Source organism: Cottoperca gobio, chromosome 23, assembly GCF_900634415.1.
Source record: "Cottoperca gobio chromosome 23, fCotGob3.1, whole genome shotgun sequence".
In the NCBI taxonomy this organism is placed as follows: domain Eukaryota; kingdom Metazoa; phylum Chordata; class Actinopteri; order Perciformes; family Bovichtidae; genus Cottoperca; species Cottoperca gobio.
This window is the reverse complement of record NC_041377.1, coordinates 15,889,345-15,912,455: the sequence shown is the minus strand read 5'-3', so window position 1 is coordinate 15,912,455 and position 23,111 is coordinate 15,889,345. Positions and strand designations below refer to the sequence as shown.

At 40.7% G+C, this 23,111-nt stretch overlaps 2 protein-coding genes across 2 annotated transcripts in view; one reads left to right on the top strand and one right to left on the bottom strand.

The window, feature by feature from the left end:
- The window catches only part of cog5 (component of oligomeric golgi complex 5), a 63,026-nt gene that overhangs the window by 4,666 nt on the left and 35,249 nt on the right, over positions 1 to 23,111 (top strand). The window contains exon 6 of the mRNA XM_029462305.1: positions 4,300 to 4,420. Within this exon, the coding sequence (XP_029318165.1) occupies positions 4,300 to 4,420 (121 nt within the window). The remainder of the gene's footprint in view (positions 1 to 4,299; positions 4,421 to 23,111) is intronic.
- LOC115028496 (G-protein coupled receptor 22-like) lies at positions 8,689 to 13,590 on the bottom strand. Its single transcript, XM_029462308.1, has 4 exons — positions 13,432 to 13,590; positions 11,712 to 11,856; positions 11,300 to 11,446; positions 8,689 to 10,432 (listed from the first exon to the last, which is right to left on the bottom strand). The coding sequence occupies exons 2-4, from the start codon at positions 11,832 to 11,834 to the stop codon at positions 9,380 to 9,382; spliced, it is 1,323 nt and encodes a 440-aa protein (XP_029318168.1). The 5' UTR covers positions 11,835 to 11,856; positions 13,432 to 13,590; the 3' UTR covers positions 8,689 to 9,379.

The following is a 23,111-nucleotide window of genomic DNA, read 5'->3' as shown; positions in this document are numbered from 1 at the left end:
AAAATCCAACACATTAATTATAAATGGAGTGACGTCGACCCCAACGTTCAGAAACTCAGGCGAAAAAATCTGCGTTTTTTAAACACACAGCCTGAATCAGCAGCAGTGATGCTGGTGTTAGCTCTGCTAGTGTTAGCTCTACTGATGTTAGTTCTGCTGGTGTTAGCTCTACTGATGTTAGCTCTGCTATAACGTCAGCTCTGCTGGTGTTAGCTCTGCTGGTGTTAGCTCTACTGATGTTAGCTCTGCAGGTGTTAACTCTGCTACTACGAGCAGCCAGAGTGCAGCTCGTCTGCTGCTGGTCAATGTCCCGACCAGAGGGGTAGTGTTTTAACATTAATTCAGATTAGTTTTATTCATGGTGTATTTTTGGAATAACATTAATGCTTTCGAGCAGTGGCGGCTGAGGGGGACGGCGCTTGTTTTTGTTTTTCAAGCAGCACTTTATCGCTCAGCAAAATAAAAATTTAAAAACACACAATGTTAACTTTATTCAAACGCACTCAACTCGTCCTTTCAGCTCATGCAGTTTGGCAGGTTTCGTGCTGTAATGCAGCTCAAGAGCCTTTTCATGACCACAAGCGCATTCACACTGGCCTTTTACTTCCGGAAATAATCGTCCGTCCATTTCTCCTGGAACATCCCGCATCCACCTTTCTCTTTGTTACACTCGCCATGCTGCGTTCGCTGATGTCAATGACCGTCTCGTTTGTCAGTTTTTGATATGACGTGACCACATGAGCTATTTGCTCTGTTTTGCTCAGATTCTGCGTGCATGTGTGGGATATCACTCTGTCTTGTCTCTTGCTCAAGCCTTCAGTATGAGTTGGATGTGACTCAAGCGTTAGGTGATCAGTCATCGGGGAATCCAAGGCCTGTTTTTCCCCTCGTAAAACCTCAGATATTCAACATGGACACACTGGAGATTTCTGCACCATAGAAGAAAATAATCCAGTTCAAATCATTTAGAATTAACACATATTTGAGTTAAATTGATGCAACCCGAGCAGCATAATCCAAACTATGTTGTAGAAATAACATTGTTCAGTTCCATCTCTGTGCATCAGCTGCATCACTGAGTTAATAAGGTAAGCCTGGTTTCAGACCTCTGAATCACCGTCTCCATCTCTGATTAGTTGTTTAATTGGAAGTGAAACAAAGGGGCAGTTCAATCTGATTATCAGGCTACTAACGGGTAACTTCAGATTTGTTGTTGTGGTAATTGTATTGTAAGGGGGTGGCATTTCACAAACAGACTTTTCCAGCTACAGTGTTGAATTCTAAATGTTTCCACACATTAGCATTTATCTCTAAGCACCATTGTGCGTAAATACAGCCTCATACAGCTGTTAGAATGGCTGCTACTGTTTTTACACCTGTAGTTCGGTTAATTAGGTCCAAACCAAGAAAAAAAATATATACACTTGCATTTTAGTTGTGGTTCGGTTCCTGTTCACACTGGCTTTTTACGTCGAATTCATACTGCGGAGCGTCGAAGTGCGGCCTGCGACGAGCTGCCATGCAAATGGCTATGGAAAGCTGCCAATGGCGGCCTCTCCGACCGCAACTGTTTTGATTCTGCGGTGAAACTTAAAGTTGGGAATGGTTCAACCTTTTGGACGGCCACATAAAGATGGTAATGTGGAGAGCTGCACTTCGCCGCTCTCCGGTGTGTATTCCGCGTTAAGGCCCTATCACACATATCCGTATGGCAGAAACGTATGCTGCCGTATATGATAATGTGTCCAACTTTTCATCGGATCGGAAAAGTGAACGCATACAGATACACATGTCTAACCTATTGATAGAGTATCACTTACTTATACAAAATGTATCAGACGAATACCCAACAAATGCATAACTTATACAAAAATATGGCCTATACAAAATATTGGCAATACGCTGGTTTATGTTGGTATAAGTAGTATTCGTTAAGAGCTCACTGTGTTACGCTGGGGTGCGTTGTTGAAAGCTGATGTTTTGAGCATGTTCAAAATTACCGGACGTACCCGACGTGTGCTTCATAAGATATGCAGACATTACGTTAGACATACGTGAATACAGAATGCGTACGGGAATACATACCTACGTAAATACAGTACGTGAATACTTACCTACGTAAATATAGTACTTAAATACCTACGTGACTACGTTAGAGGTACGTTAGATATAGGCTACGTCGGATGACGGTGAATCCTACAGCCAATTTATTGATAACGAGTGGATAACCTATTCCTACCCTATGTTAAGATTATGCCTGACGTCGTAGTAACCGTGTTTCTACAGTACAGCTAGCGTTCAGCATTCTAGCCGTTCTCCAGCATCAGCATGATATGAACCAAATGGCACTTTTCCAGCTCCGTTGGCCAGACGCTCTGATACGTTTGTATAAGTAAGTGATACGCAATCAATAAGTTTCACATGCGTATAATAATTTGTTATGTATACGTCAGCTACAACACTGCTGTGGAAAAGTTGGACGTATTTGGACTAATTTTCATATACGCCGGCGTACGTTTCTGCCATACGGAACTGTGTGTATCTGGCATGTTCGGCGTGTTGTCTGCGTCCTTCAAACGATCACAATTTACCCTTAATTTATATCAACCTATTGCCGATATTTCGTTTGCGCCGGCATAAGTTTCTGTCATACGGATATGTGTGACAGGGCCTTTATAACCAAGAGGTGTCATGAAGTTACAGAGAATGACAGGTAACTCATTGATTGGACAGCTGTTTTGGAGATTGTCATCATGCATCATCAGTACCCACGTGGGGAAATCATGTTTTTAAGTGTCGCAGAGACTTGTTGTGCGCTCCCAGGTGACTGGTGCGAACTTTGGGGAGTGCACAGACACATTCATGAGACCTCTAGTACAGTAATGATTTAGGGCTTATTATTGTGGGATTGCTGTTAAAAACTTAATGACTTAATGACCTCACAAAGTACACAGAATCAGATAGAAGCAAGGTATTTTTTAACAGCTTTAGACCTATTAATCAGGGAAAATACCTGCACTGATTTGCTTACGTGTTACGAAAATGATATGGCCTTAAACAAATCAATTTTAATATGAACCTTACTAACTTGGCAAACGGACCTGAGTTTGCAGAAGCAAGCAGGTTAGGTGTGAAAACACCCCTCAGTCTTGTTATATTTTACTCATACTTGCACAGATAGATGGACAGCATCACAGAGGCATGACAGACCATCACCTCCCAGCTACACCTCTGTTCCTCCTCCTCCTCCTCCTCCTCCTCCTTCTTAAGGCTCCTAACATTACACTGACCTTCTTCCTATCAGCCAAAAATGCATTATGCAGTCATTATTTCAGAGTTTTATACAGTTACTACCCAGCAGACCTTGTGTTGCCTTCCATCTTTGTTGAACTGGGTTTAGCTTGAACAACTTCATGTTCAAGCTACTTCCTTACTTGTCTCGCTTTCAGTTTTTCTGTGAATGTTTCCTTACAACACATACTTGTACAAAGTGTAGTTAAGAGCAGGAATAGCTCCATGGTTACCATTGCTATGTATTGGCAAAGCAACCATAAAGTGTAATATTTTTGCTTTGCCTGGCTAGTAAGCAAGCATTACTTACCTACAAGATTGCTATGTGGAAGGTATGTCCTAAACATTTACTAAATGTTTTTGAGAAGACATAAGCTGCCAGGTATGAACGAAGTGACTGAAATACTACTCTCAGATCAACCTCAAGTTTATTTGATAATGTAATTCATACTTTTCTGAGGGATATTTTCCTTTTCCACATGCCTGTCACTTCCAGAGGCCAGTCAGCAATTGCCACAAAATAATAGTGTCAAACTGGGTGTGGAGCCTCTTGTCCACAGTCCGTTACAGGGATGACAGAGATGGTATAGTGTCACACACACAGTTTTATTCGCACACAGGTAAGTTTATATTACAGGCACAGCTGACAGGTCGCTCTCCTGTCCGTCGCTCTCCTGTCCACTGCTCTCCAGACTGCGCTGCTTCGTGGCTGAAGAAGCGTCTCCGTCTCCTCTGGAACCCAGCCTACTGCAAGAGAACAGAACCTGGCCATCACCATGCATTTATTATGTGACTGATTACCTGATTCCGTTCAGCTGTCTGGCCTCCAGCTGGGACACTCCTGTCTCCCCCCAGCAGCCGGCGCCCTAACCACACCCCACTGCCACACTGGGCTTCACTAGTGATCAGTGCATCACCCTTACTTTAGTAATTGCTTAATCCCTAGATATTGGGTTGAGGTTTGATTCATGTATTTCTCCATCTTTCCTCCATCTGTTCCTACTCCAGGTGGCCTGTGACCTGCTGCGGAGGATCATTCGTATCTTGTACCTCAGCAAGAGGCTGCAGGGTCAGCTGCAGGGGGGCAGCAGGGAGATCACCAAGGCTGCACAGAGTCTCAATGAACTAGGTAAGTGCTTGTATGTTCATCGATTATCCATAGTTAAAATCTGTTTCTACACAACTACAATTGTTGATGTAGTCTCCCAGTAAGCAACACTTGTAGGTGTATGTTTTCACACCAGTGCAGATCATTACAGAACACCTTCACCAGTCTTCATTTTGTCAAACTGATACTAGGCTATAATAAACTTGACTTGACTGGACCAAATGCTCTATTATCTATATTTCACGCATGGACGTATTTAACAAAATAAGTAAAAAACATATCACATAAACCAAGCAATATTTTACTAGCCTAAATAAACTGAGTAATTATGGGCACAGGAAAGGTTAAATTTGCACACACTGTCATAGTATACAGTATTTCCAAAGCATGCTACACTAGAGTCTGTAGTGTGGATGTGTTGGGGTCTCTAGCATCACAGGAAGAGGAGATTAAACAGTAGCTTCAGTGATGACAGGGCTGTTGACCTTTTTAAATCAGAGCATGGGGCCTGCTGTGTCAGCCGAAAGCACACCATGCTGCTTTGGGATGGATCGAGATTAAACACTATCCAGAACTTAAACATTCAAAAAATATCAGCAGAACAGTCATACTTTTACCAATATAGGAATATTTTGAAAAGCAGTTCAGGTTTGTGTTTTAGTAATTCTTTCAGACTACATGATTTTATATCCATTTATATCGATTATTTAATGCCTTGTTTGTTTACCTGTTTAACAGTTGGCCTGAGTTTTACCATGAAAGCATATAACACTCTGCAGCCAGACCAGGATGTTCACGCCAAATTGTCTCTTCTTCGTATTGTCTTTCTTGCCTGTTAGTTTCAGGAACCATTTAAAAGGGTTGTTCACTACATACAAGATGTAGCTTCAAAAGAAATTATTCTTTTTGAGGTGTAGCACCGATTCTTAATGTACTGTATCAACTAAATTACTTACTTTGCAGTTGCCTGGCATCATCACCTCACGACTTGCAGTCATAGTGCAATATTGTCAGAAACATCTTTCTGGCCACCTGTCAAGTCTTCACTTGTGTTTTTAGCTCTGGTTAGTTTCTTCAATTCCTGAAAAACAAATCTACTGTAGAGTAGGTGTCATTGGCATTCCACTCTCTTCACTGGCTACGAATTTCCTTCTTTTCGGTTGCAGCCAGCCCAGCATGAAACACCCTGTGTGAGCTTGTGAGCTGGATGTTGCTGCCCTCAGTTTTTCAAGGCTCAATAAGGTGGACTTGCAGGTCAAGGCAATGTGCTGGAATCAGACAAATGCTGCTACTTCTCCTTGTGCTGTTGTGCTCAAAGTGTAGTTGCAAGAATTCATGAGCTAGATTGGCTAGTTGCTAGTTATTTATTGAGATTGGTGCATGCCTGTTAAATATTTCATGATATGAACACTTGAATTTGCTGATTCCTGAAAAAACATTACAACTTCTTTAGTCACTTGAGCCTTGACCAGTGGGTAAAAAGTACTAAATAAGTTTATTACAATATTTTTGGCAATCCTGTTGATACTGTTATTCATGGTTACCATTTCATGGTAACTTTAAGGCTATAATCATGTCCTTTTTAGGAGGTGTATCATGAGGTCACAATAGTGATACCTATTTCAACCTCAGGTCAGAATTGTTGTGTCCAACAAATACTGGATAGATTCAGTAGACTCTGTAGACGAAAAGTGATATTGATGCATTGAATGTCACCTCCACCAGTTATGTGTTTGCCATACACTGCCCTTAGTTATCACAAGGCATTGAGCGTGACATGAGGGGTTCAGAAGGACAAGTGTTTTCAGCAGCCTGTGCCTGCTAGCCTGTGACCTACTTCTCACACACACATACACAGGCACAAACAGAGGCTCACTCAAATTCCATTGCCTGCAAAGACCTTTTTAAATGGGGTCATGGTCCTCTGTATTCTCCAGCACAGCAACAAACTCTTAAGGTGATACATTGTCTGTTTCTGGTCTCTGTTCTGCCAGTCGGTTGTTGTTCAACAATTCCAACAATTTCTCAAGTGGGCTTTGCTGCTTTGCGTTTTGTTATGGTTCACACTGTGGTGCCCTGGAATCACTTCAGTGGAGTTTGAAGAGGGTCGTCTGAAGAATAGTTTAATTTCAGTGCTAGTTCCTTTCCCCAAAGCTTACCACAATTAAAAATACATAATATGCACAAATTATGCCAACATACTTTTGGTCTGGGGGATGCAATGCTGATTAATAGACCACAATGGTCCATTTATTGTCTCCAGAGGATGAATCCTAATCCCCTGATTTAAAGGTTGACTTGCGGTTTTAAGTGAAATGTCTCAACCGCTATTGGATACATTTGCATTGAAGTTTGGTAAACACATTCATGTTCCTCTTAGGGATACACTGTAATCACTTTGGTGATCACTTCACTTTTCATCTAGCACCATCATCCGGTTCACATTTCAATTAGTCTAATACTTTGGTTTATGACCAAATACTTGCAAATCTAAGGACATCTTGATCTTAGTTGAACCATATTTGCACCACATGCAAATACCAGCTGTTGTAAGAAACTCAATACACTTTAAGAGACTAATAATATACTGTATACTTAATAAAGCCGATATGCAAATGATCATGTAAAACCCATGTATCAGCCGCAATAGGAAAGAGCATTGCATTTCCTCTAATTGAGTCTATGAAAATATATTCTAGTCCTGGAGAACCTGTACATAAATGTAAAATAAATTATTTGCATGTTTCTGTATTTGTTTAACCTACCACAATTTGTAAAATACCTCTTTCAAAATATACATGGTACATAATTGTATGTGTCTTACAACAGGGAGATCCATTTATGTTGAAGATTTCACAGTTGACCACACTGAGGACAAGATAATTTGTGTTTACATTTTAGGCTTAACTGATGTTGATACTTGGTTTCCCTACATGGAGCAAGCAAGTTCTAATTTAGTATCCTATAAATGTTGTCTGTGACCTTTTTCTGGTTCAGACTGCAATAGGGCTGTCACTTATTCAAAGTTTGGTCTTAAATCATTAGACTTCATTGGAATGCAACCCCCGTAGCATGTTCCTAAAACAACTGCTGCCTCACTCGAGTGACGGATGACTTCACATTTGTTGTTATGGTAATGGTACTGTAAGGCAGTTGCATTTTACAAAGTGAACATACCCCCTTACCATTGTCTACAATTTTGTCATCAATTGCGTTGTTTCCAAAATGCTTCTACACATTGTATTTGTTCAAGGTCTTGTGAATTTGCATTTTGTGTTTCAAACAAGTAAATTGTATTGGTAGGAGTAACAGGATGTTCATCTGTACTTCTTCCTGTTATTTATACTAATAATAAATGTAGGTGAATTTTCTTGCGAAAAAAATGCAAACAGATTCTTTAAACACAGTGACCTTAGGCCCTGGCTACACGTATACAGATATTTTTTAAGTTTTTGGTCACTTAAAATGGAGATTTGTGAAAACACCTTCTAAGGTGCAGATTTAAAAAAAAACTGTAGTTACATTGTATCTGTGTTCAACAACTGTTGATTTCCATCTCGTCACAATTTCGAACTCTCTGGGTAGCCCTACTTGTTAAACGATGATGCATGGTTAACGTTTTAAATTTAAACATAAAGACTTGGTTAGGTTTATGTAACAAAAGTACTTGGCTAGGTTGTAAAATATTGTGGTTTGGGTTAAGATGGGTACCTTTGTTTCGTAACCTAACCAGAAAAAAACAAACAACGATAACATCAACAGACTGCTGGTTTGTTTACATTTTGTTAGCACTGCTAGCCCTAATGACTACTTTACATCTTAAATTAGTTTTGCTGCACCACGTAACAGACGAACTAAGCTGTCTGCTGCACCCAATTTTACCATCACCTTATATTGTAATGTGATGCTATGCATCAACTCAACCTCGTTGTCTATCCACACAATATTAGTCTCATTTTGGTTTTGCCAAAGCACCTTGGGCTTTGAACAGAAACATAAATAAATAGGTATCAAATATCTATATATTTAAGAAATAATTAGCAACTATTGTTTGATTTCTAATACTGCCAAAGGAAAACGAGTTCACTACGTTATTTCTGAATCGTCTTCTCTGGTATATGAAGTATCACCACCATGTGGCCTGGCAAGTGTTTGAGTCATATATGCGTTTCAGGGTGGATATTTTGCAAAATTATATTTTTTAATATCCGTATACGTGTATACAGGCTCACTACATGAGAAAACAGACAGAGCTGGACTCTCTGAGGAAAGTGAAGAAGAAACACTTGGCCTGATCTGTTCTATCGCTAATTAATTAATTAATTAATTAATTCTACACGGAAACGAAGCAAGAGAGCAGAGGGATATTATATTATTGTGCCTTTGGTTGTTTATTACAAATCTGACAAACAATATCAAGGTATTTCACATTAGCATTTGTCTCATCTTATGCTTACCAGAGAACCACACGCACTGCTCCATTGATACAAAGTTATGACTGAATTTTCCTTGATGGCACTCCATGACATTACACAATAAATAGCAATAGATTACCGTCTTCGTTGCCCTAATCCTTTTTTGAACTGAGGAAAAACTGTAAATGCAATCCTTGAGCTCATACACATTCAGCTGCTGGTAGTTTCACTTTTTACATGTGGTTTTTATTTTAAGGAAACTCCTCATCATTATCTATATAATGCTCTAATCTCAAGGAACACATCTTTTCATAACTTTATTATTAATTTAGTTAGCTGCCCAGACTCCATTGTTAATGAGCACATGTGTTTTAAGCTTTTAAACTTGCAGGATACAATATTTCCCCATTATAGTTTCCAAAATCTTTGCATAAAACAAACTCCATATCTCCCTCTAAAACACTAGTTTTTAAAAATGTTTCCGCTATAGTTACTTACTTTAATGAATGTAACCAATTACCATTTACTCTACATATTTGACATATTTACATTTGAGTTAATCCAATTACTCCGCGTCCTGCGAGCATAGACACTTTTCTCCGGCTTCTGTGTCCTCGAATGTGACCTTCTTGTTTCTCCTGGGGTCAATCCATGAGTTATGGATGACTACATTGTTTGGTGTAGGGTCAGCTTCTACTACAGACACCACCCTCTTCTTCATCTTGCTTTTCAAAACCTTTTGGAACTTCTGCCGAGTGAAGGCATAGAGGAGTGGATGAAAGATAGTGGTTCCATAGGCCATCACCAGGAAGCCCAAGCGGAGGCGGACAGTTAAATCACTGGGCCCAGTGCTGAGGATGATGGTGTTGAGCACAGTTATTGGAGTCCAGCACAGTAAGAATGTGGAGATGATGAGAAGAGACATCCTGAAGACTCGTTTCTGCCTCTCCCGTCTCTCACGATGACGCTTTACTGCTCGTCTTAGCGCAATAATGACTGACACTGATGCCCGCATGCCCAAAGGTGCATTGCCACCTGCCTTGACTCCTGTGCTGCTCTGTGAAGCGTCAGTCGACTCTGCTTGTGTCGCAGTGCTCAAAGAGATGGTGTTTTTGCTCTTTTGCTTCTTTTTCGGTAGGTTGTGCTGAAATCGCGTTCCAATGCGAATATTAAGTGCTTGAAGGATCTTGTAGTAAGTCACTAGCATTACCACAGCTGTAAAAAAGAATATAGGGATCTGTGCGAGCAGGTGATAGTACAACCCGAGCTCTGTATAATACTCATTTGTATGAGCCACTGTAACCACTGCAGTCTGGTTCACATGGTCTGAACCAGAGTTGATGAAGAAGCCTACTTCCATAAAGGGAACCAGGAAACTGCAAAAGGAAAGAGCCCAGATAGATCCCAGTAGAGCTATAGCTCGGCCCATTGTAAGCACACGGTTTGCCGGCCTCACTGAGATGTCATAGCGGTCTACAGTTATAGCCAGGACGTTCGAAGCAGTAGCTACGCTTGCAAAGGAGACGCAGGCCTCATGGAAACAGCAGACCATGGCTGTGTCCGCCTCCAAAGGAAGTAACACCACCACTGCTGTCAGCGGGATGCAGCATACACACACCTGGGAAAAAAAGACAGGAATTCAGGTCACATACCAAACATATTAAGTTAGTTTTTTTTAAATATAATTTTGAGACGTTGCATTCTCTTTGTAATGATTGCAATGCGATTCTAAAGGGTATAATATGTTTGTATCAATCCATAGTACATACTGTAACCATTACAGTCATTCACAGCTAAATTTCTAAATGGCAACAATTTCTTTGTTAATGGACTAAAGCTATTTGAAATGAATTAAAGTGACGTAAAGCTCTGCGCCAAGCTCTACAGTGGTGGGAGTAAAATCAACCGCGCCATGTTATTTTACACTTTTTAGTTAATTTATCTCTACTTTCCAAAAACATTAAGCAGTGAAACCATGGCTTACAAGATACAATCTCTGCAGGCTCTGGATGAAAATGAACTTCATGTGTGCCTAATGTGTCACCAGAAGCTTGTCAGTTCAAAGAGGGGTGAGCGGACTGCAGCCGCTGTGCCGTCGCATGCCAGGCCTGCCCTGGGTCCTGCCCAGACAGCTGGCACTGAGGCCCAAGGCAGCCTCAGCAGAGCATTCTGCTGCCATTAGTTCACTAGTTAATCGATCGTGGATGGTGGCATTCTCTCGGACCAAATTCAAATATTCTAAATATTCTAAAATGGGTTGCCAAAAATACCCGCACAAGGAAAGTATGTGTGGGAAGCGCTGCCTTTTTAAAACCGTAAGCTTATTGTTCCATATGAACTGAATGGATCTTCCAGCCCCAGTTTCTACAGTCATAATGGTTTATTTTCTGAAATGGTAGCAGTGTTGAGAGGTAATTTTTTGTATTACCAAAAGTCTTAATATCCTCTTGGCAAAAACTGATTGCTAATAGAGGTCAGGACTCACCAACACGTCCACCACATGCAGGTTCATGGTGATGATGTTGGAGACGGAGCTGATGAGGTTCTGCTTCATACAATAGAGGATGAGCACAGTGAGGTTGGAGCTCAAGCCCAAAACTATCTCCAAAAGCAGGAAGCCTGTCAGAGAAACCTACCAACAGAAAGTACATAATAGCAATACATAAAATTATTATTTTTTTGGTCATTATAATGCATGATCATAATCATGTGGATGATTTAATTTATATTCTTACTTGCAATGTTTTTTAGTATTCTAAATCCAAATTCCCAAACCATTAATGAGATGGACAGTTACCAGCTTTTCTGACGATATCATATACCTAAGAAGATCTCTGTGTCATGCTGTCATCTCACATTGATTTGATTGTAAAAACGTTCTGAGGCTGCAGCATTACCTGGAAGCTGATGGGGTATATGGCCTCGCCTGAGGTCATGTCAAGGTCATAGGGGTCAGCAGTGTCGAGCACCGTCATGTTGCTCATGGTGTCTGCAGAAATCCGCTCTGGGGATGTGTGCATTATCCTGATGGGAGGAAGAGGCCTGGAAAGCAGTTTGCACAAAATAAATAAATATTCAAAGGATATCAAATTCAAAAAAAGATAGATTTGTTAAACTGTCATCAGACCAGTGAACTTGCAGCTGGTGCTTCTGATATTATGTCATTCACCTCTTGACACTGCTGCTTCAGAATAATTTAATATGTTGTTTTTTTTGTTGTACTTTGACTAAAATCTACTTAAAGTACTATACTTGTTGAGCTTCATTTCATCAAGTCACCACACATGTACACATCCTCTTGCAAAGAAGTGCTCAGCATCTAGCTGATCATCATATCAATGAGATTTCAGGTGTTATTGGTGACTTCTTCAGAATTCTGAAATACAATTTTGTAAACACTGTGTTTGTAGATAAAGTTTGAATCACTAATGAGGTTATAAAGGGAAACGTTTTCTGTGATAACATCACCATTTCAGACATTAAAGGTTCAATGTGTAAGATATGCCACAATTTAAACTCAAAACATTAAAACAATTAACTAACATTATCAACAGAATGTGAAGAGGTAACAGTGTTGATGTTATGTCAAAGATGTCTATGTATTGTATTCCAGAGATGGCTGCCAGGAGGCTGTTTCGCCAAGTGCATATCTGTTAGCAGCCCCGGGAAACGGCATAGCATTAAGTTAGTAGTTAGCTCAAGTTCAACCACAGCACTAAGGAAATGCAAACTCCTTGTTGCTGCTGTTGCTGCAGGCACTGGGGATTGTTTTGGCTGAGCTCAAGTCTCTTCGGCTGCTGACTGGGGCTGAGTCTGACGGAGGCTGCAGCTGAGTGCTGGCTCTGCCGACTTCTCGCCTCCCCTGGCGGGTTGCCCCGCTACCAGGAAGACGAGACGAATATGCGGGTCGTTTTCTAGTTTCTGCCACTTATCATTTAGTCCAATAAACAAACTAATGTAATGTTACATGGACTACAGCCCCGGTTAACATTAGTGCTCCAGTAAACACAGATGGATCAGCCCCATGTGTAGATTATAAGTGTTTTCTCTCAGAGTTTCAGCAGTTTGGTCGAATTTTGATATTCTTGCCCACTGACTGACAGGCATTAGGAGTAAATGCAATACACAATATAAAGAATACATTTAAATTAAATTAATTTGCCAACTACTAAAACTAAAATATGAACATTAGAGATTGTATGAACCCAGATTAGAGGTGAAATACTGCCCCCTATTTATTTGGGGCAGGTGGCTCGGAATTACACATTGAACCTTTTTTAAAGGTGATTTTTCTCGATACTTACTCATTTTAACTCATGTTGAAACTGCACAGGTGGTAAAACAACAATATTGCACCCTAATATTTTTCACATGCATACACACACACACCAAACACTACTTTCTTCACTAGAGAATCAGAAGTCTGGTAACATGTATTAGCTGTCAAATGCAAGTGCTATATTGTCAATGTTGGGCAGTCATTGCCATACTAATTTGCAGTTAGTGCTAGAGCATATTGGTTTTAATCAAATGCAAGAATATTAGATGCATTCTATGGACTTTGGTTCCCCCTTGGTTGACCAAATAGTGCAGGTGTGATATTAGGTTTAAACTCACCACTCCCTCCCAACAGTGTCCTATCCAGCTCAGCGGCAATCGAAGTAGCCACAAGGAACTTGGTGGATGTCAAACCATCCCACCATATTCTGACTTGACGAGATTACTCTTCACTTCATCCACTTGATTTACATAATTCTGTCTATTAACATATTTAAATTTGATGGACAATGAAAGGTCTTCCATGTGCTTTAGCTTTGGGGATACAGGCTCCACTCAGGCAAAAGGAACAGTTTGTTTCTGAAACACAGAAAGCAATATTCACCCGCCCCTCATTGGGGGGCATGTGGTTGGTAACATTAGTGCGGTGCACTAAGATCAATGCTTCCTTTCATGCATTGCTCTGTCTCATCATTGTCCGTTGTGCTTGGACTGTTGCCTCCAGTCTCATTCCCGCATGAAAATAATGTCAGTGCCAGAACAATCCTTTTGTCTCCACTTCTCTGCACTTCAGGTATTGTTCGTCTTTAACACTCGTTCCAATATGGTCCACAGCACTTTATGCCATCAGATTTGTAATTTCATATTCCAGAGAACGGGGAAGGTAGATAGTAGAGATGACAGAATGGAGGGCAGTTTGTGTGGTTGTTCTTCTGGACTTGACCCAGTTAAACCCTTCACATCCTTGTGATCCAAGGAGAGGCAGAGTTGTAATGAAGTTCAGAGAGTGGGATGTAGGTCATATAGAGTCCTTGGAGAACACTCAAAAAGACTGATCCCTTGATTCTTGAACTTTCACAGCGTTCATACTCCCCCTTTATACTTCATAGACTGCAGGAGAGGAATTGTCCCTTTATCGTCATCACCTTCCCTTGAGTTCCTTCTCAGTCACATTTCATCTCTAATCTGCAAAGGAAAAGCATGGACGATTTCAGTAGAATAGTATGAAATAATTTTTCGCATCAGAATCAGATTCCCCCCCCCCCCCCCCCAGGTCTGCATGTTGCATCACATCTCCCACCTTATTTCGACTAATTTATAATCCCCTGACAGATAGCTTGCTATTTAGGTGCTAATTGGACGCCTGTCTTTGTGTTTGCCAAATGTGTGTTTAATCAGTTTTTGATGCCTTGCCTTTTATCTTTGATGGTTCTCGTCATGTGTCGTTCAGTAAATGAGCACTGATAACTATGAACTGGTTCTTTGCAGACTGTCTTAGTATATACAATTATATGCTGACATTTGAGACCTAAATAAAAAAAAAAACGGTTTTGCAGAGAATTTCAAAATAATGTATCAAAAATATTTCTTTGGCACTGGTACCCAAATGAAGAAATGTTTTTATTCTAGGAATGAATTATAATTCCATACACATGTGTACTGTAAGTGTCCTTGTGCCGATGTCTGCTATTTGAATTAAACACTACGACAAGCCACTAGCTCAATTAAGGAGGTGTATTTTCTGTATTCTGAGTAATTGTGTCACCAATTGTAAAATGGCCAGTGAAAGTATTGAATTCGCAACTCTAACATAGCCAACTCTTCATCTATTTTAGGCTACAGCTTCTCCTGCTTTTATTTTAGTAACATTTATTCGAAGATTATTATATCTGCATTTCTTGTTCTTGCAGTAGATTATTTCCTCACATCTTTCCTTGCCTTTTTATTTTAGCCATATACAATTTTTTTTAATCTAACTTGGAAAGCTAGCTGTAGTTAAAATATATATACTGAACATGAAACGTACCAAAATATTAACGATTTCAGTCGTAGGTGTGCTGTCCAAGACATGAATGAATGTTTAATTGTTTTTGTCATACCATTAAAATGGTATATCCCTCATAACACATGATAATACAACATATAAATACATTTGTGAATTAGTCTGTATATTGTTACTTTATCCATACCACTTTTACAATGGTTTTAGACGCTCTTTATATGCTTTGTTATTCAGAACAGGTGACACATTTTACACGTTTTCCGGCGGTTGATTAAAATAAACAACTGGCATCACAAACGGAAATGAAACACCTGCAGCTGAAACTGTAGGACATGTTGAAAGATGTGGGCTCACCCTAACCTCAACCACGCAAAACTTGTACCTTAAACCCAACCAGTCAATCACCTACTGCTTTTAACATGCGCACAAATTCTGGTGAAACGCCCAGGTTCCAGAGCCACCTCAGGCTGCATTTACATAAAGTACATCTGCACAGATCTGAGCAAGGTGTCAGAACAGCAAGGGATAGAATACATTGATTAATTCATTAGTCAGTTAACAAAAATTAATCCTCAACAATATAAGTAATCGGTTAATCATTTGTCATTTATTAAGCAAACAAGATATGCAATAATTGATTAAATCTCACAAATTTGAGGATTTGTTTTACATCACTTTAAATTAAATATCTGTGGGTTTTGGATTGTTGCACTTTAAAAATGTCACCGTGAACTCTGGAAACGTGATGGGGTTTTTTCAATATTTTCTGACATTTTGTAGACTAAACAGTTTATGATATAAACTGAAAAATAATACATAACAATAAAAGTAATTGTTAAGTGCAGCCCTACATTTGCTCTCAGCTTTCAATGTCTTGTATTCTTCTCGACCGGTTCTTGTTCTGGTTCTTGTTCTGATACGGTGTTCATTATCTTTAGCTCTGTTGCAGTTTATAGTCCTCATAATCTTTTTTTAATTGCACACAACATGCAACATTGCTTTGCCTCATCTTTTCTTTTAGCTGTATTTTAAATAACATGAGATATGTATCCTGTGGGTGGCCTCACTCTAAGGACAAATTCTTTTTTTGTTGCATGAGCTTTTCTACAAAAGGAGATCTGGTCTCTCTGGGAGGCAGTGAACTCAGTTTAGCTTGTGAACCCCTGTATTCCTTGCTGTCACTAATTTTGTCTAATTATTCTCCAGTCAAAATAGTCACTGTTTGAAAATCGTGACTCACAGGCTCAACAACATGTCAGCAGGCTGTGTGTGTTGATTTTTACAGTGCCTTCGTGCAACACATTTACATTGCCTTGCAATCAGAACATCGATAACGAAAGTGTTAGTGCCGTGTGTTAGTTTACCTCTCGACAAAGAGTGATCCTTGGGTCCGTCGGACTGCTTTCCTTCCCTGTAAGCTTTGTAACCTCAATCCCCAAAGGTTGCGTAGATCCCACAGGTGATAACCCTGAGTGGCTGAGGTTTTGTATAGTAGTCCATCATTCAAAGATGCTTGTTGGTTAGTCCCTTAAGGATGAACATGTAACTGTAAGAAAGCATTCTGACGCTGCTGCTCTGCCTCCGCCTCAGCCTCACTTCTCTCTGCTGTGCGTCTTTTTCTGTCGATCTGTCTCTGTCCTGCTTCCTGCCTCTCTCCGTGTCTGCCTCCAGTAGCCCTTCCTACTCATTATCACCCCCCCCCCCCATTCCCTCTCTGATAATGTCTTCTTCCTTCACTTTTTTCCCCTTTTACACCTCTGTGCCTAACTAATTGGACTCACAAAGCTGATGTAACACTCATATTTTCTTAACCCTCATTTCTTATGTTCTTCCTTGTATTATTATAATTATCTTTCTTTGCCGTTTGTGCTGCCTGTAGTACGCGGGAAAACTCTCTAGCATGCAGGGACAACACAGATCTTTTTTGTCTTCTAGTCCTTGTTTCTTTCTCTTTTTCTCTTTCTCATGTGTGTTTGCCCTCATGAGCACAGGTAGGTAACTGTGGCCATGACAATACTAATGGCAGCATCCTTCCTCTCAGGACTTTGGCCACTCCTCCGCTGTTTGTGTTTGCATAGCTCCTGCCGGATGGTACATGCTTAATTGTCCCAATCTGGCTACCATTGGAACAGTCGCTGTGTTGCCCTTCTTGCTTGGCGAGCATATCTGGAAGGTAGCTAGTAAGTGGACTAAGACTACTAGACATTGGCATGGCAACAACAGCACCACTGGCTATAGTGAATGCAGACTAATGGATCAAATTCAAATCAGGGCCTGTCTGCTGTATTCCATGATACACCTCTCTACTGATAATACAAGAACTTCTGATTTTTCACATCTTCCCCGATCTGTTCATTACATCTCAGTGCTTCATCTCTCACTCTACATGTGTTTATTCAAAGTGTGTAAGCAGAGATGATGGTGACTAGTCCAACTGTTTCATTGACATGCGCAACTCAGCGGGAGGCATTTTTCCTCCTTAGTCTTTAGTGAGAGAAAGATAGATGGCAGACAGCAGGGTTATGGAGAGGGGTAAAAAAGACAGTGGCAGATATTATTTTCTGAGCAAACGTGAGCACGATATGCAAGTGAAACAGAGATAGAAAGAGATGGAGACAGCTCGGAGAAAAAAAAAAGAGACAGTTACAGACTTTTATTCTCAACAAAGATGACAATGATGTGTGATAGGCTAGCTTCACACCTAAAATTGCTGTAAGCACAAAAGAGTGCAACAAAACATCCATAAATGTTTAATGAATGCATTGATATTGCAGCCTGATATGTAGGATGTCCACTGGCTACCCTAAGGCTGCTGGCTCTTTACACTCTTTACAATATCAGGAGGATACGTTCTCTACTGACCCAGAAGGTGACACAGGTTCTGGTGCAGGCTCTTGTCATTTCCTGCCTTGACTACTAATGGTGGAACGAGCTCCCCATTGATACCAGGTCAGCAGAAAGTCTTCACACCTTCCGTTGCAGACTGCAAACCCACCTGTTTCGACAAACAGGCCAATAAATCAAAAATAATAATACAATTCTGTATGTTGCACTTACATTGGTTTGGCTTATTTGAGGCTAGTGTGCTGCACTTAAAATCATTTCACCTATTTGAAGCTAATGTGCTTGCAAGATTCTTGCTGTTCGGAGTTTGTATCCTCATGATTGTTCGTGTAATGTGTAATGGCTAGTCCCCAGTTTTGCTATTTCAAATAGAGCTACAGGGCTGTGTTTGCGTGTGTGCTTTGTATTCATGAAAGAGCATAAGATATCATAGACTCTGTGTTTAGGGGATACATGCTACACAAGTAAATGTTGATGCCTTTATGATTGGCAGCTGAGACGGCTGCGAACTCGAGGTCAAAAGAGCTAATAACTCATGATACAACTGGGGGGAAAGTAGTAGTAGTATCTCTAAATGCCAAGCTCAACTAGAGACCGACGACTATCTCGTTGGTTTTGTTGCTAAAACTGGGTGGAAACAATTATACAGTTTTAAAAAACCTGCATAACAGAACCAATCCACAGTCTTTAGGGTTGCCCTTAATATTGATACGGTGACATGCAGAAGTTGTGTGCTTGTAAATGCTGCAGTACCAGAAGCAAATGCACAGAGCTCTTGCAGCTACGGCTGCTCTGCTGCTCTGCTAACATGCTAACATGCTAACAGACACACACAGACGGTTCATTTACTGTAGCTGCTGTTCAAAGTTTAAACAATAAAAATTATCTCAGAGCTCTTCTCGCACCAGCAAACACTTCCAGATTGCTGGCTTCTTTCTAGATTAAAGTAGAGGGGATGTGGAATTCCTTATCAAAGAGGATTACTGTATGTGAGCATCCACACTGATGAACGATAACATTTTGTGATGCTCAATCCAACTGTGTCGGAGCCCTAAAAGACCTTTTGACAGTATGTCTCAGGTAAAATTACGTTTTTGTAAAATATGTAATTTGTATGTTTAATATTACGTCATATCAGCGTATAATAAGTTGTTTGTGCTGAGTGATTATAAAAAGTGTTTCCTAAATTCTATCATTGAGCTCACATAAAAGACGTAGTCAGAAACAGCAGATACAGCATTTATAAAGCACTAGATTTGGCTTTTACTTATCTTAATAAGAATATTAATAATAAGGTTAAGAAGACAGTTGAAAAGTAGCCACCTCTGTGCACCACAATCCTTGGAGGTGAGAAGAGCGAGATATAGATCATAATAATAATAATACATTTTATTTATAGAGCGCTTTTAAAAGGTACTCAAAGACGCTTTACATGTACATATAACATTAAAAATTACATTAAGAAAAACAATGAATTTTGATTGGCAGTCAGTGTTTCTATCCTTCATCAAATCGCTCTGCAAATGATTTAACGATTTGAAGCGCTGTGATATATTCCAGTGTGCAACTTTAATTATCGAAAATGTCCATCTCATTGTAGTCTGAAGAATGAGCTGAATGAATTCCCCCAGCACAGAAACCAGGGCACATCTGTGCTAGGCCACAGATTATCCTCTGGGAACCAACACATAATATCCAGTAGCTCTCTGTCTCTCACAAACACACATATCTTAAAGAGCAAAGAGATACGGGGCTCAGCTGTTCGATTGTGGTCTCTGGCAGGCTTTGTAGTTGGGTTGAGGCTTCGAGGGGATTGCTTTTTAATTGAATGTGGCTCCTGTCCAATTCCTTGGTTCTCTGTGCTTTAGCCAGCCACCTGCCTGATAATACTCTCTGTCTCTCTGATTCCTGATTTTCTTGGCTGTCAAAAACATTCTAATCAAAAGAGTAAGTAATCAAGAAAAGAGTTTGGATGATTTGCATGATTTGAAGCTTGTTGCTTTTCATGTCGTATCAGAAAACATGACTAGTGTATATACTCTTTAATCTTTCAGGTATTGACAAAGTATGTGAACAATGCTAATTGTGTTACAGTTTACTGTTCAAATTGAGTATATAAGTAGCTTAAAGTTGCATCCCGTGCCCTTGCTCCTTCCCCTAAAGCAGGGATGTCAAACATACGGCCCGCCAGAGGGTCCATTCCGGTGTAAAGTGTAAAGATTACAGAGAAGACATTAACTGCAATTTTTCAATGAAATTAACTGTTATTTCAAATGTGTTGCACACAACACTGTCAAGCAAGCAAACTGTTGATGCTGGACCTGCCGGTTAAAGAACTTCTGGAACTGGCGGGTTCTGTCAACATTACACTCTGTGGCACCGTCATTACACAAAATGTCTTTGTCAAAAAAGGAGCAAAGTGGACACGGAGTGTAGAGTTTTCCAAGAAAAATCGACCGTTTCTTATTTATTCACAGAGGTGAGTGGGAAAGCTGTGTGCTCGGTGTGTTCGCGGCAGGTTTCAGTGCTCAAAGAATATAGATGGGGCGCCATCAATGATCGGGGAAAAAGCAGGAGTTGTGACAAAATTCAGAGAGAATGTACAGGCTGCAAATGGAGGACATGGTTTTTGGACATTTCACTGTATTTTGCACCAGGAAGCATTGTGTTGCAAGTCGTTAAAAATGGATCACGTCATGGCAGTGGTTGTCCGAACTGTTAATTTAATCCGAGCCAGAGGTCTGAATCACCGTCAGTTTGACAGCCTTCTCAGTGATAAAGACGTTACCTATAGCCTGCCATACTATACTTATTGCAAATGCTGCTTTAGACACTTTTGCACCATGAACAATATATTTCTGTGAAAATGAATACTTTGGAAATATTTTAAGACTGATGAAGACTGATAAGATTGAACATTGTGACATATGTCAGTCAGCAGCTTCAGTACAAAGAGCCACAACTTTTATGTATTTTTTATGTATACATTTACAAGGCAGGCGGATAAATTAACCTTCTTCCTTAATAGTTCCCACTTTAGTTTGTGTGGTGTCAGTTCAGGTGATCAGGATTACTACACAGATGTGGAAATGAATGTACACTTAAAAATCATCATGCCTAGTGCTACTCCCTACTCCTACTCCCATCATCAATACAAGATCTTGGTGGAAGATTAATGCAACTCTGGACGGAAATAAAAGTTGTGACATTGCAGAAGCTTATCGAAACGATGCCATGGCGAATGCGTGCTGTACTCAAAACTAAAGGCGGTGCAACCCAGTGTGAGAAAACTAGCCTGGTTACCATAGGCGGCGGGTGAGGCTGAGGATAGGGAAGGCTATATTAGACCACAAACAAAGAATCACAATGACTGATTGGTAGTGTGTGTTTGACGACGTGGTTGTTTGCTACATCAGCAAATGCATCATCGACGTCGTGCCTCTGATTACTGTACGGTCTTTCCAAATCATAAGCCCTGGATAAACGGCGGGGTCCGTGTTAAATTTAAAGCACGGGCTATCGTGCACAGTTTACAGAGCAATCGGGTCCACAGACTATGCCTCACCCTCCATACTGCCCTCTCCCTCCAATGCCAACATTTAGTTTGCAGAAGACACAACCATCATCGGCCTGATCACTGACGCCGACGAGATGGCTTACAGAGAGGAGCTCAGAGCCCTGACATCTTGGTGGCAGGACCACAACCTCCATCTCAACATTGGCAAAACAAAGGAGCTGATTGTGGATTACAGGAAGCAACAGAGAGGGTGAAACGCCCCCTCACCATCAACGGGACTACAGTGAGAGTGAGAGTCAGCAGCTTCAGGTTCCACTGGGTTCACTTCAGTAAAATGACCTGACATTGACTCGTCATTACTAAGACACCTCAACAACAGCTTTTCTTCCTCTGTAGGCGGAGGAGGTTCAACATGGACTCCAGGATACTCTTCAACTTATTCAAGTCCACAATCGAGAGTATCCAGACTGGCTGCATCACAGCATGGTGTGGCAGTTGCACAGCCCTCAACCGTAAGACTCTACTGAGGGTGGTGGAAAATGCTCAGCACATCACCAGGACGGAGCTGACATCCATGGAGGACCTCTATACCCAGCGGTGTAGGAAGAAGGCACACAGGATTATTAAAGACCCTCATTATCCCAGCAACAAACTGTTTTGTCTGCTGCCACCTGGCAGACGGTACCACAGCATCCGGGCCAGGGGTCACTAACAGGTGGACCGCGGTCCGAGTCCGGACCCAGACGCCAATCTATACGGACCCGGACCGGTACTTCTATTTTAACGGCGCATTTCATTTATTTATTTATAGCTTTGCGCATTCACATTCACTCTGCTCTGTTTCACGAAGGATTGCGCTTCGCACACACCTACACACACCTACACACACAAACAGGGGGGCGGAAAGGAGAGGAGTGAACTAGAGAATCACCGCACGCACCACCCTAACCCCTAGTTTGAGTAAAATTCACATCGCTGTACAGTTTGTTGTAAGTCAAGTTTAGAAATAACTACACACAATATACATTTAGAGAAAAACAACCAGCCTAGGAGAAATCAGTATGTTAAAGGAGTGTATCTCCTCTATGTATGTGTAGCTCCTGTGTAGCTACAGTACACATATTTTCACTTCAGACTGTTGTACAATATTGCCAGAAGGAGGTTGCAACAGCAAGCTGTGGTTTAGACACACACACACACACACACACACACACACACACACACACACACACACACACACACACACACACACACACCAATCTGTTGTCTGCTGTCTGTCTTCTACCATCACATCGTGTCTCCCTATTCAAGCCTCCTCATCTCTCTGCCTGGCCCTGTTTTCTCTTCCTTACTGGCTTGCAGTCATGACCTCAAAACTCTTTAGAGCCACTTCAAAATGATCCTCCTCGTACTTTCTATTAAAAAAAAACAGCATTATCCGTAACATTTTCTAGAGCACTTAGAGCCTTACACACTGGTTAGTGAAGTTTGTTCTTTTATCTCACCTATTTGTAAATAACTGTAAATAGTAGCGTTAACTAAAGGTTTAGTGGAAATCTCTGAGAGTTAAAAGCAGCGACAGAGATCATTGTCACTGCTGCTAGAATCATCATGGTAAAGGTTTGTAAAGGTTTGAAATTACACGTATTGACAGGG